This window comes from Euprymna scolopes, chromosome 29 (assembly GCF_053919585.1).
Source record: "Euprymna scolopes isolate OS-2025 chromosome 29, ASM5391958v1, whole genome shotgun sequence".
Lineage (NCBI taxonomy): Eukaryota > Metazoa > Mollusca > Cephalopoda > Sepiida > Sepiolidae > Euprymna > Euprymna scolopes.
Window position 1 is genome coordinate 14,346,113 of NC_136510.1, and position 15,330 is coordinate 14,361,442.

The 15,330-nt window shown below is 31.8% G+C and overlaps 1 protein-coding gene across 50 annotated transcripts in view; it reads left to right on the forward strand.

Annotated features, from left to right (window-relative positions):
• The window catches only part of LOC145252497 (uncharacterized), a 957,520-nt gene that overhangs the window by 501,526 nt on the left and 440,664 nt on the right, over nt 1-15,330 (forward strand). For 43 of the 50 annotated variants that reach the window (XM_080111966.1, XM_080111941.1, XM_080111971.1 and 40 more), the window contains one exon: nt 12,524-12,589. The exons of the other annotated variants lie outside the window; for them this stretch is intronic. In XM_080111966.1, the coding sequence (XP_079968092.1) occupies nt 12,524-12,589 (66 nt within the window). The remainder of the gene's footprint in view (nt 1-12,523; nt 12,590-15,330) is intronic. 50 annotated transcript variants of the gene reach the window in all.

Below are 15,330 nucleotides of genomic sequence, written 5' to 3' on the forward strand. Positions count from 1 at the left end.
TATATATATATATATTATTTTAAATATTTTACGTAAGTTACTTTTATGCACGTAAAAATATTTAAATATTTAAAATAATATATTAATAATGACGAACTATTGGGACCTGTGGAAATTCCACAGGGGACTCATTCATGAAAACGCTCTGATATTGTTGTAGCTTTTTTGTTAAAACTGCAAAAGTATTTATCTAAGCTAGCAGGGACACCCGACAAAGCCCGGTCGTAAAGTATGCTTAAATATATTTTAGTTCTTGCAGATTTCGTATATATTATTAGAGTTAATGTTCTATTGATTTTTATCTATTATGAAGTTGCGATTTCAAAAATGAAAAAATATATCCATATGACTTGGGTGCATTAGCTTGAATCGAAACCGAAATAAAAACTTATGAAAAAAAAAAATATATATATATATATATATATATATATAAACTTGAGTTCCTTCAGCTATAATTAAAACCGAAACCAAAACTTACGAAAAATTCTTGATAAAATTGTTTATAAAAAAAAAAAAGAGATTACTGGAACGCCATCAGTTATAATCGAAACCAAAACGTAGGAAGAATTCTTGGTAAAATTATTTAAAAAAAAATAGATGACTTAAGTGCCATGGAAGTACATAACAATTAAACGACTCGGATGTAAGCGTGACACAGAAAATAACACACGCGCTATCGTATTAATATATAGATTATACTTCCCAAATGGTGGGCAACTAGAATGTAAACAAAGGGCAGATAACTTCTCTCGTAAAAATCGCTGAGAGAGTAAAAAGAAAAAATACTATAGAATCGCTAATAAAAAATAAATAAATCAACAACCTTTATATATATATATATGTGTGTGTGTGTGTGTGTGTGTGTATCTATACTAGCTTGGTTGCCCGGCGTTGCCCGGGTGTTTGGAAGTGTGTGTTGAGCAAAAAAACAAAAAAGTATTGTTAATATCTGTGGATTCGTCTCTAAATCAGCAAGCAGTTTGACAGGACATTCAAAGATGCACAAAAATGCCCCATCCTCAGGAAAAACAAAGTGATAATAAAATTAAAATAAAAAAAGTCCCTCCACAAGCACCACCAAATATTGGCAAGCTCACCTGTTCATGTGTGAATGATTATGCAAGAGTGAAGCTGGGCTTAAGAGCCATCTACATGCACATGAATGCTCAACATAAACCTGATGAGATGACAATATATATATATATATATATATATATATATATAATAGACGTCACAATATTGTAGATTTAAATTTTGCTGGTTAGTGCAATTTTTGAGAACGGTTGAAAGTGCGCTAACCAGCAAAATCAGATTTTTATCTATATATTCCTTTTGCTAACGTTTTTTCATCTGCAAAGAAGAGCCTATCTTTGAAACTCTGTGGAATAAGGAATTTTTCTCACTTTTTCTCGTATTTCTTATTTTGAATAAAATATTGTAAATTTAATTCTGTCGTGATGTCTATTACTTATACTAGGCTCTCTCACTGGTATTGAGCCTTTTAAATCTGGATAAGGTTATTATTCTATAAATATGTTTCTCTATATTTATAATTCATCTCTTTCGAATTCGAAGAGTTTTTTATTAACCTTTTCTTTAATTCCAAAATTTTCTCATATATGTATATACTAGCAGATGTACCCAGCGTTGCCTGGTACTAAACGTAACGTTACATTCTTTTTAAAAAAAAGTGAACTAACAAAAAATGGAAAGAAACTGAGGTATGTGCATGCGAGTATTGTTTTTTCTAAACAGTTCACTTTTTGTAAGTAAAAAAAATACTCAAGCTCAGATCGAAACCAAAACCTAAAGACAGTCAAGTACGATAACCATTAGACAAGCTTGACATGATCTTTAAAAAGTGGTTTTTAAACTTGCTTATTCTTAACATAAGTAATCTACAATGTTAGCCATTAACACGTGCACGTCCATGAAACGTTTAAAAAGTGTTTTCAAACCTTGTGACAAACGGATGAAAATCCGACGATCAATTTTAACCCCTTAGCAACCCTTTTTTCCAAATGAAAACAGATTAAAAAGTTTTCTACATGTATACACCAAATTTTAGTCTGTAGATCAAAAATTGGTTGAGTATATAGGTTGAGAAGTGTCCTTTCACACACACACACACACACACACACACACACACACATTCCCATTTTTATAGATATATAAAGCAAGAAATTTGATGATGAAAATAAAAATTCAGTAAGTTAAAATATTAATAAAATTATCCAAAATTCGAACAATTAATCAAAATAAAGAATAATTCTTAATCCATGGATTTTCAATCATGAGCACTTCTCATCGGAGGATAAAAAATCAGTTAAACATGTATTTTAAAAATTATTTTACTGCAGTTTCCCCCTCCAAACATGTAACAACGCCAGTTGGATGTAAGGGGCTATTATTTGGGATAAAATTTGCAGAGCTACTATGTAGGAAGTTGAGCAGCAAGATGTTTGTTCACATTACATTTAAACTTTTATATGTCAGTACAGTTAGTGAACCAGAGACCCGCGAAAGAATTTCAAAATCTAGCAAGAAGATGCTATTTGAGTAGAAGTTTTTTTGTTTTTTTTTTTGCTTGGCAGTCATCATGTATCAAGGCCCAAAGTCCACTCAAGGATAAGGGTTAATGAATGTAAGGTGGTAATGTAGTAATTCTTACTAGTGTAAATTGGATTGAATTTGATTATTTATGCAGACGGCTGAACAAGAACTTGTTTAAATTAGATTTGAAGGCTACCATGTTGTATTCAGCCGGGAAGCAGGCCAGTAGAACAATTCCACACCATAGATGAGCAGTTCTCAGAAGAAGCTTTGTTCATGAAATTTGCATTTAGATTTAGGCACAGTTAGAGAGTGCAGGAAATCGTATATAGTGGTTGTAGATAGTTGAGTGTTAAGAAAGATATAAACACCAAAAAAGTTACAAGGACAGGATAAACAGTAAGTGGAGCTATATGAAGAATTGTATGCGTTGCGCACTACTCGTACTCCTGCTGATTCTATGGCATTACGATAATGCCCCATTAAAAGTATTATCTCATATTGCAATATAGGACTGGAAGAGTCCATGATGCAGGTTAGTTTTGGTCTCACAAGTTAAACACTGAAAATTACCGTTTACAAAATTCATTGTTCAAAAACAAGGAATACAACATTCAATAGATTATTTCTTTATTTCTAATTTCACCTATATATATATATATATATATATATATATATATATATATATATATATATATGATTAGTTTTTTTTTGGAAAAAGAATTCCAGCAGAGTGCTCAATTAAAAGGAAAATCCAAATTTTAAGAGCGTACTTATATTTTGTGTACAGAAAATGTTAGTTGAGACAGATCATTGGTACTGTCGGTTTCAAGCCCGATAATAAGGCCCGTTTAAGGTATCCTTATCAAGCTCTCTTCAGCCAATATTCGTCTGACGAATATTGGCTGAAGAGAGCTTGTAAGGATACCTTAAACGGGCCTTATTATCGGGCTTGAAACCGACGGTACCAATGATCTGTCTCAACTAACAACTTTTTGTACACTATATATATATATATATATATATATATATATATATATATATATATATATATAACTCAATCTTTTCACCATAGAATAATATTTTTATTTTCTATTCCATGTACAATTGTGACGACTCATAACCAAGATGTCTATAATGTTCACAATGTAAATATTTATATTCCCTTGGTCAGACCATAATCAGAGCGCATGCGCATAAATGAATAATAACAGAACTTCCATATTCAATGTTTATAATTCGTATTATTTTAGTATTTATAATAGACAAGCGAACGAAGGTCTTGTAGTTTCTTTTATATTCGTGTATCTTTTATAATTTACTCGTATGAAGATAGAATGAATTATTTCCTTATTCCATGGAGTTTAAAAAATCTAACTTTTCTTTTTAGAGGAAAATAACTGGTAAAATAAAAGTATATAATTGCTAATTAGCAAAAAAAAAAAAAAAAATGGAAAACTTTGAAAATTTAACGAGCAATTAGAAAAAAACATGAAGAGACCGATTTTACTTTATATATTAGAAAGGAACGGTTTTTTTTTTAACAAAATACTTTTTGCCCCCCCCCCCAAAAAAAAGAAGTAAATCTCTATTGACAAATACAGAGTTATTTCTCTTTTTAAGATGGAAACTAATCCAGGCTTGGTTGAAGTATTTTATGGAAAGAAATCAAATTACATTTCATTGTTCTTAAAAACATGCTGCTACATTCTATCAAAAAGAACCAACAAACTAGAATATGATAATGATTTTGTAGGAAGAAAGCTATTGATGACAAAGAAACGAAAAAGATTCTGTTAACTTTACTTTATACATTAGATATTGTTTTCGCTTTTTAAAATTTGACCGAGATACTCTTGTTGTATCCGCTTTCTTTTCTCATGTCAAGACTGCAGATTCAAATTTCAAAAGGATTGTCGAAATTGATAGTCTTCTTTTTTTTATTATATAAAATCTTTACTGTATAACAAAGATAGTTACATAGGTAGTGACAATAGAATTGATTAATGAATTCTTCTTGGATGATGTAAAAGAGGGGGAGGAGGAAAAGGAGGAGGTGGAAGGGGGAGGACACGGAACAATGTGTAGGTGACATGTTGCTAAGTGGATACATCAATTTACACCTGAAAGTCATCAGTTGAAGAGTAGTAATTAAATGGTGGTCTTGTCTTCACCAAAGGTTACTTAGTTCGCAGTGTTTGTTTTGCAATGGACCAACATAACTCTTGGAGTTAAGAATTAAAAAAAAAAAAAAAAAAAGACAATCAACAACAAAAATATCAACAACAAATTTTTTTTTAAATCAACAAAAAAATAAACAAAAAATAAAAACATCAACAAAAAATAAATAACCAAAAATCAACAAAAAAATTACAAAAATAAAAAAATCAATAACAAAAACTCAACAACAAAAAATAAACAAAAAGCTAACAACAAAAATTTAAAATGTCAATAAAAAATATGCAACAAAAAACTTTAAATCAGCAAAAAAAAATTTTTAAAAGTCAACAAAAAAAATCAACAGCAAAAATTTAAAAAATCAACAAAAAAATAAAAAATCAACAAAAAATAAAAACATCAAAAAAAAAATAACAAAAAAAAATCAACAAAAAAATGACAAAAATAAAAATCAATAATAAAAAATAAACAAAAAGTCAACAACAAAAAATTTTAAAAGTCAATAAAAATAAACAACAAAAAAATTTTAAGAATCAACAAAAAAATTAACAAAAGAAATCAACAACAAAAATTTAAAAAAATCAACAAAAAGTAAACAACAAAAAATTAACAAAAAAAAATCAGAAAGTCAGAAAATCTAACAAATCAGATTTTCAAAGTCAGATCAACAACAAAAATCTTTGACAGTTGAATTTGAACAAAATCAATCCTTTAGATACACAACATAATCTCATTGACACGCACGTTCTTGTTAGATCACCGAAGTTAAGCAACGTTGCGCCTGGTCAGTACCAGATGGGTGACCAATTTGGAAATTCCAGGTGCTGTATGTAGGAAGATGTCGACACCTCCCTGCAAAAGTTGCAAAAAACCTAACGTCGTCATCTCCCCTAACGGGGATATACATGCGACTGGGTACTGTTTGTGAATTTCATACTCCCATGAAACTTCCTCCTTTGGAGGAAGCCTGTTAAACCTGCATAGGATTAGTGTTGTTTCCACCCATCCATCATCTAAAAGAAATGATTGTTTACTAAAACCTGACACTAAAGGAATCAAACAAAATTGGCACATTGTAGACAGTGTCAAAAAATTACTTCAAAAACACTTTCACAAAAAGAATAGGAGGCATTACTTTTGGAACGCTTCTCATAATATATATATATATATATATATATAGAGAGAGAGAGAGAGGGGGGGGCTTAGACTTGAAGTCTAGAAGTGCAAAGTTAAATTTAATGTATTAATACTTTAAAGAAACATTGCTCATAGTACTGTAGATATATAATAAGCTCAATAGGTATAGATATCCTAGAGCTATATATATATATATATATATACACACACACACTAGCTGTACCCGGCCACACGTTGCTGTGGCTCAGTTTGTTAAAATGGAACACATGTGAAAGTAGAGAAAAGTTTGATTCTTTTTTCAAGAGAATGTACAAATTATTTTTTTTTTTTTTAACAGATGTTAAGAAAATAAACAGAAAAATACTTCCATTATTAATTATGCAAAAAAATAAATAAAATGTTGATTTAGTGTTTCAATATTATGCTTATAAATTATGATAAAACTCGCTGAGTATGCACTGTTTTACGGTTGTTGTAAAAATGGAACGGAAACTTAAATTTCGCTTCGTTTTAATCTTTCTTAATTTTTTAATTGTGCCCCCCCCAAACGAATATAATCAAAACAGTAACATTCAACAATTGTACTTTATGTATATAAAACACAAAATATTTATTAAAAAAAAATTTAATAACGAAAGGGAAATAATTCCATTTTTAAACAAAAAAGTCAGTTTACCTAACTTACTGTATTAATGCTATTTTTTTAAGCAAGAAAAAAAAAGGTAAATATCCAGATACGCTACTACAGAACACTGACCACTCTTTGTTTTTTTATAGGTAATTGAAGTCGCTGACAACGAATCTGATAGTCAAACTTGGGGCAAATTTACCGTTTGCATGGTATTTACCCCTGAACCCACGAACTTCTTTCCACCATTTTGCAGCTTCCGTTTATGCTACGTGCATGCACACTGTAGCATAAATGACGTCTTCACTAAGCAAACTACATTGAAGGGAGGGGATTTTTTTTTCCAGGACATAGAATTTTCTAATTTTCAAAAATACATTATAGCGCTTTTTGGGGGGAAAATTTAAAATTAGCTGAAAAAGAAATAAAATAAGAAAAGGAAAGCACACCAAGTTGGAGTAGGGGGGGGGGTAATTTATCTGTTTTTTTTTTGTTTTTTTTTTACCTGGAACATCGAATTTTCAAATTTTCCATAAGTAACGCACCGACATTTACCAATTCTAACACCATTTAACATTTTTCGAAGATTTTACTTTGTACATTGGGGGCGCGAGCGGGGGGGGGGGGCGGATGTGATTTTGGCGCGCGCGCGCCCAACATCACATCCCCCCCCTCCCCGCCCAAACAAATTAGAGTGGTCGGTATTCTGTAGTAGCGTATCTGGATATTTACCAAAAAAAATATTTAGGTTTGGCTATACATTCCTAAACTCATTTCACCCTAAATAATTTAGGTGACTGAAATAGGAATCTAATTGAGTCTTTAATTTTCTGAATAGTATGCGAGAATTACGGACTTTAGGGGCTTTTTTCGTAATGTTACTGTAAAAATTATTTTTTATTGTTACAAATTATGATGCTTTAAAAGAAGAAAAAATAAATTCTTGCGTTTTTTATTTACTACTGAAAACCATAACTTTAGTAAAGGTATTTTTTGTTTAAACAAAATAAAACATTTTCACTAAGAGTTAAGTAAAAATAATTAGTTCATTATATTCTGCGATCATTATTTGAAAAATACTGCAATTTTCATTAAAATTCGTTAATTTCCTGATTTTTGGTGAATTTTTAAGTAAAGGGAGGAGTCAAAATGTGTATACACTTTGAGCGTCGGTATTCATTTTGCGACCACGAGTGGTTAATTTAAATTAAAGTTCAATCACATGGTTACATTATCAATAAATCATGTAATTAAACCCATTGAAAATTTACCGATATTGTAAACACATTCTGTTTACATTAAGCCTGTAGTGTTTTTTTAGTGATGCAATGTTGTCAACTGAGATTTTAAAAAAAAACCCGCGAGATCAGGAGAAAGAAATGTCCAGAAAATCGCTAGTGGAAAAATCGATTTTATAGTGAGATTTAAGAATAGTTAGTCGAAAAAAAGGTGAAAAACAAAACAAATAATCAATAAATAATTGTTACGAAAGCCAATAAATGCTACTTTTTTTTACTTACATGAATGAGTTTATTTTATGTTTTAAAGTATTTTCAAACGCTTTTCTTTATTCTTTAATAATCTAATGCGGGTGTGTGGGTGCCAAATACCTCCAGATTTTCTAGAATTTCCCGCTAGATTGTAAACGAAATCTCCAGATATAGCAGGAAAACCGCTAAATTGTAACACTGGTCACGTGACAGGAAGCGGTAATAAATAATTGTCCCTAAATAAAAAAAAAAAATGGCCTCTCGGTACAAAGAAATCCACCTATTTATCATAGAAAAATTAAGTATAATGTTATAATTAAAAAGAAATATATAAAAACACACATGGATATAGTAAACATATTATACCAAAACGTGGAAGCCATCCATCCAGTGGTTTTTTAGACAATTAATTCCGAACGAACCAACACTTACATTTTTATATATATAGATATAGGTTTGAGGTGTTCAAAAGTCAGAACTAATGAAGACAACAAGGTTGTTAAATAGTGCTCAATAAAAAGAGCAAAATATTTTTTGTTATTTGAGGTAAACAGTTACATATGGTCGCTACAAATAGCGACATTGTAGCGACCATATGTAACTGTTTACCTCAAATAATATATATATATATATATAAAATATATTTTAGTCATCGACATACAGACATGTTTCGTTGTTTCACAACTCATCAGTGCCGCTAGACTAACACCTCTCCCAAGCCGAGGATCGAACCTAGAACCGTCGTGATGACAGTCGGCAGTCCTACCCCTTGACTACGGAATCGGTGGCCGAAATTAACCTGTCCGAACGATTATTTAAATAAACATCCGTCCGCTACTCGTAGAGGGCTCAAACGTTTGTTTGTAAACAAATCGCGAGCTTCGCATTATTTCAGCTAAATTAAGTAGCGAGTAAGATAATTTACGAGAGTGCTCTACCAAAGAGGGGAGCTTTATAAAATATATAAATAATATGCGCTACGAAACAGATATTGTCAAGAATTGTATAAGTCAACTGAATTAAAGGAATAAATTATAAGATGGTCATCATCATGAATTTTGGAATATAACTTTTTGTCATTGATTCTCTCTCTCTCTCTCTCTCTCTCTCTCTCTCTCTATATATATATATATATATATATATATATATACTACTCATTCTTTTCAAGACTAAGGTCAATATAGGCATCTCCCGTCTTTGTGATAACCATCTTTCATTCTTGCTAACTATTTGCATCAAGTGGCTTAATGCCTTGTCTGTTTCCCCAAAACTTTTTGTCAATATCTGAAACATAAAAATGTCACTTCATAAATCTTCACAAAAAAACACTCGACTAGCTACAAATTATCAAATTATACTTAATTTTTACCATTAATGGTTATTATGCTGTTGTCTCGATGACCACAGTACACTCATTTACTCTTATCCTCGCATGGTCTTCAGGCCTTGATAAGTGGTGACTTCCCTACAGAAAAAAAAAATATATCGAAGCTTTAAACTTTTAGCTTATTTTTGCTGTGTAATTATAGTGGCGACCATTGATAATTCTGAAATATAGAAATTATCAAGTTAAATAATATTTTCACTCTACTATCAATAGCACCCACCTTTTTAATAGATTTTGTTTTGTAGACATACAACACGTTTCATTCTCTCTATTTATTAAACATTTTTTTTTATTTATTTAAAAGAAAAAGTTGATTTTTGCTATCGATTAATCAGCAGATTTTGTGTTTCTAATCTTTTTCTTTTTTAAACTGACATTTTTGATCAAATAGGTAAACGGTTTACATTCAAATTTTGTAAAACCAAAACTTAAGCCCACTGCTAAAAATCGAAAGATATTTTCAAAGTTTTATTTTTATTTTTAAGATATAAAGTTATCTCGTGAGATTTTTAAAGTCGGGCCCAAATAGCATCTAAGTTGCCAAATCAAACCTTGCTTCTGACTAGCCAATTTTCATTTGCTATGATTGTCCTGTGTTATTGACAATGTAATAATGTACTAAATACATTATTTCAAAGGGTCAACCGATTTCTCATGTGTTTTTTTTTAGTTAAATATTTTCCCATTATGGGCATGTCATCTACAAAATACATCTATGTACCTCACCAAATATGTAATATTGTGCTTGATTATGAATTAGATTCAAGTTAAAAATAGGGCTAATTTAATATTAGGCAAAATATTTTAATGTTGAAAAAAAAATTAAAAGGAATACTCTAGATTGGGACTAATAAATATATTGTCTCAGTTGCAAATCACTTCTACTAGTAATGAGAACAGAACAGAATCTACACTTTGATCCCAGATTTGCTAATTGTTCTTAACAACTGAATTAATTTTAAGTTGCTAAATCAAAACTTACTTCTGACTAGCCAATTTTCATTTGTTATTGTTATCTTATGTTATTGACAATATCATAACTTGGGGTTATGACAACAGCATATTCTTATCATTGTTTTGACTCTCGAGTGTATATCCGACACAGTTAATCAACCGAGAACCACATCACTCTATATAAAAACATAAGATATTAACTGATACACACTCAAGAATCAAAACAATGAAAAGAATATACTGTTGTCCTAGCCCTAATCATAACATACTTGACTACAACTTATTAAAAAGTTACTTTGTCTAGTCCAGACAATTGTTGATATGAAACATTTTTAAATCGCCTAAAAATAAAATCAACAGAAGGGGATAACTGATTTCAAATTTAAGACTCTAATAGAAGTTGTCTATCTTGGTTCCAAAAATGTGCAAAGAAATCTTATATATAAAACTCACTATGTCTGTCTGTCTTGATTTTTTTTTGAAACTGCATCTCCTCCAAGACGTGAGGTCATAAAGTAGCATGAGTCAGGTCAAATGATTATATTTTTGTGAACATTTTTTTATCGGTTTTTAGCCGGTAAAAATAGTTGCTAAGGGGTCAAAATTGAAAAAAATTAGAACTTGACAGGCATAAGTTAACTTAAAGTTCCCCTGTATGCAGGTGCAAATATATATATATATATATATATATATATATATATATATATATATATATATATATATATATATATATACATTAACATTAGTTCATTTTTAGCTATTTCATATCCAACTGAGAATAGCTAAAACAGTAAGCTGGAGCGCTATGTTTTGGTTTCATCTAGCTGATGGCATTAAAGGCATATTTTTTTTATTTTACTTTTAAAATCATTACTAAAATCATTTCTATATATTGTGTATAATATAATAATCAATAGAGAATTGACTCTAGAATAATAAACATATTTTACGACCAGGCATCGCTGGGTGGTCTGCTAGTAAAAATTAAAAACTAAAATGACTTCACTGTATCCCTTCCATCCCAATCGTAATTTGCATTGTTTAGGGTGAATATGAGTTTAAAAAATTAAAATAAGCAGATTTTTTTTTTAAAATTTGAACAAAACTTTTAGGGATAAGACTATTTTTTTTTAATATTTTTTCTCAAATATTTACTTTTTTCATATTTTTTCCTCCATTTATTTTTCCATATTTGTCGTCCATTTATTTTTTTATGTTTTTCCTCCATTTTTTTCACATTTGCTGTCCATTTATTTTTTCATATTTTTCCTCCATTTTTTTTTCATATTTTTCCTCCATTTTTTTTTATATTTTTCCTCCATTTTTTTTTTCATATTTTTCCTCCATTTTTTTTTTCCATATTTTTCCTCCATTTTTTTTCATATTTTTCCTCCATTTTTTTTTCATAATTTTCCTCCATTTTTTTTTCATAATTTTCCTCCATTTTTTTCCATATTTTTCCTCCATTTTTTTTTCATATTTTTCCTCCATTTTTTTTTCCATATTTTTCCTCCATTTTTTTTTCATATTTTTCCTCCATTTTTTTTTCCATATTTTTCCTCCATTTTTTTTTCCATATTTTTCCTCCATTTTGTTTTTCATATTTTTCCTCCATTTTGTTTTTCATATTTTTCCTCCATTTTTTTTCATATTTTTCCTCCATTTATTTTCAAATATTTCCTCCATTTCTTTTTTCCATATTTTTCCTCCATTTCTTTTTTCCATATTTTTCCTCCATTTCTTTTTTCCATATTTTTCCTCCATTTCTTTTTTTCCATATTTTTCCTCCATTTTTTTTTTCATATTTTTCCTCCATTTTTTTTTTTCATATTTTTCCTCCATTTTTTTTTTTTTTTCATATTTTTCCTTCATCTTTTTTTTTTTCATATTTTTCCTCCATTTTTTTTTTTTTTTTTCATATTTTTCCTCCATTTTTTTTTTTTGTTTTTCATATTTTTCCTTCATCTTTTTTTTTAAATTGTCAATTTGATATTTTTTGTAATGTGATAATCTTTTTATGACTTTGGGAAACACAAAAATGGTTGTTTTGTCTTCTAATAATTTGTTATGTTATGCAAAGCATCTCTTTTTTTTTTTTCTCTTCGTCCCAATTTCTCTCCAAGATTAGTCTCCCCTTTTCCTAGCTTGAACCTTCTTTGCCTTCCCTATTTTTCTGACGCATGTATGGTTTTTCAGATGCCCCTAATTTACCACCTGAGGGCGGCCCCACTGTGGTAGGGCCAACTGTGATGGTCAGTGAGGGTAAGGTTCATGTTGAGCATTTGATTAAGAAAAAACAAAAAAACATGCTAACATTGACATGACTTATGTGTTGCTGCTGCTGTACTTATATATTATACTTATATCGTATACTTATATTCTGTTTAAAACAAAATTAAGATTTTGATTGGATATTCATGCTGCTGCTGCTAATGTGTATATACGTTTTTTTTTTTATTGTATGTTTTTTTAAATAACACAAAATGTCTTTCATAACATGTGCCACTAATATTCTGATCTTTCATCAAACATCGTAATTTCACCCAATCACATTTTTTTTTCTTCGTTATTTATGTGTTTCAGACTGTTATCCTCATTTTGGTTGTTTGTATGCAAAACGTGTTTTGGCTGTTGTACCAGAAGTTTAAATTAAATGTCGTTATTTACATGATTCTAACAGATCTTTCTTATGGTTGCGATCAGAATTGCGGAACCGGAAATAGTTGGACTCATAAAAATGATAGAAGTTGGAGATTAATTTTTTTTTTTAATTTCTGAATAATTAACAGACAGTCTTAATATTGCAAAATTTTAAAATAAGAAATTGGAGTATAAATATTTAAAAATCTTAAAAGTCGGAGTGTGGACATTTGAGTACCCTAAGAGTTAGAGCATGGATATTTAGGAATCCTAGGAGTCGAAGTGTGGATATTTGGAAAGCCTAGTAGTCCGAGTGTGGATATTTGGAAAGCCTAGGAGTCCGAGTGTGGATATTTGGAGACCCTAGGAGTCCGAGTGTGGATATTTGGAGGACCCTAGGAGCCCGAGTGTGGATATTTGGAGGACCCTAGGAGCCCGAGTGTGGATATTTGGAGGACCCTAGGAGCCCGAGTGTAGATATTTGGAGGACCCTAGGAGCCCGAGTGTGGATATTTAGAGGAAATTAGGAGCCCGCGTGTGGATATTTAGAGGGCCCTAGGAGCCCGCGTGTGGATATTTAGAGGGCCCTAGGAGCCCGAGTGTGGATATTTGGAGGGCCCTAGGAGCCCGAGTGTGGATATTTGGAGGACCCTAGGAGCCCGAGTGTGGATATTTGGAGGACCCTAGGAGCCCGAGTGTGGATATTTGGAGGACCCTAGGAGCCCGAGTGTGGATATTTGGAGGACCCTAGGAGCCCGAGTGTGGATATTTGGAGGACCCTAGGAGCCCGAGTGTGGATATTTGGAGGACCCTAGGAGCCCGAGTGTGGATATTTGGAGGACCCTAGGAGCCCGAGTGTGGATATTTGGAGGACCCTAGGAGCCCGAGTGTGGATATTTGGAGGACCCTAGGAGCCCGAGTGTGGATATTTGGAGGACCCTAGGAGCCCGAGTGTGGATATTTGGAGGACCCTAGGAGCCCGAGTGTGGATATTTGGAGGACCCTAGGAGCCCGAGTGTGGATATTTGGAGGAAATTAGGAGCCCGCGTGTGGATATTTGGAGGAAATTAGGAGCCCGCGTGTGGATATTTGGAGGAAATTAGGAGCCCGCGTGTGGATATTTGGAGGAAATTAGGAGCCCGCGTGTGGATATTTAGAGGAAATTAGGAGCCCGCGTGTGGATATTTAGAGGAAATTAGGAGCCCGCGTGTGGATATTTAGAGGAAATTAGGAGCCCGCGTGTGGATATTTAGAGGAAATTAGGAGCCCGCGTGTGGATATTTAGAGGGCCCTAGGAGCCCGCGTGTGGATATTTAGAGGGCTCTAGGAGCCCGAGTGTGGATATTTAGAGGACCCTAGGAGCCAGAGTGTGGATATTTAGAGGACCCTAAATGTCAGTGTGGATATTTGGAAACCCTAGGAGTTGGAGTGCTGATATTTGGGGTCCCTAGGTGTCTGGATGTGAATATCATATTTCACCCTTTATTTATACCAATCGTTTTATTTACGAAATTCGGTGCATGTTAAATATAACTACAGAGCATATAAACAGTTGCTGAATAAACATCATCAGCCTCATATTCAGTTGTTGAATGAACGGATCTGCATCTTATAATCTGAAAATGCAATAAATGCACAATTTCTGCAGACGATTTGCATATGTCTTTGAATTTTAAGCAACAGGAGTATACAATTTGTTTAACAAACGACAGATAATATGAGATACGAGATGCTTTCATTAAGTTTCCAGACATTTTTGTACATACATTTAAAATTGTTGTAGAGCCTTGAAAATTAAGTATGTTATTGCTATGCATCTTTTGAGATGACTGGCCAATTTTTATGATTTCTAGTGTTAAATGAACAGCTATAGCAGGAATTGGAATACATCCTACTAAAGCCCAATTGTCACAGCTGGTGAATTTCAAAAATGCAATCTGGACGTGAGGACACTTTAAAAGAATGATATGCAATAAAATTCTGCTTTAAACTTGGAAAAAATGATACAGAAACGTATAGAATGCTTCAGACTTCTTTTGGACTATCTTGCATTAATCGAGCATCAGTTTTTGAGTGACATAAGAGATTCAAGGAAGGCAGGGAGTCTGTGAGGAATCATGAGAGGTGTGGGAGGAATAAGGATGTCAGAACACCAGAGTTGATTGGCCAAATAAAGAATTTCATGGATAAGGACCCTCGTGTGTCTATAGAGACAATAAGTGCACAATTTGATTTCAGTGTGGGAACTGTACACAATTATTTGTGAGGAACTGAAAATGGGGAAGATTTACGTGAAGTTTGTCCCAAAGGTACTCCATCCTTGTCTCAGACTATTTGACCAAGATGAGCATCAAGACAGTTCC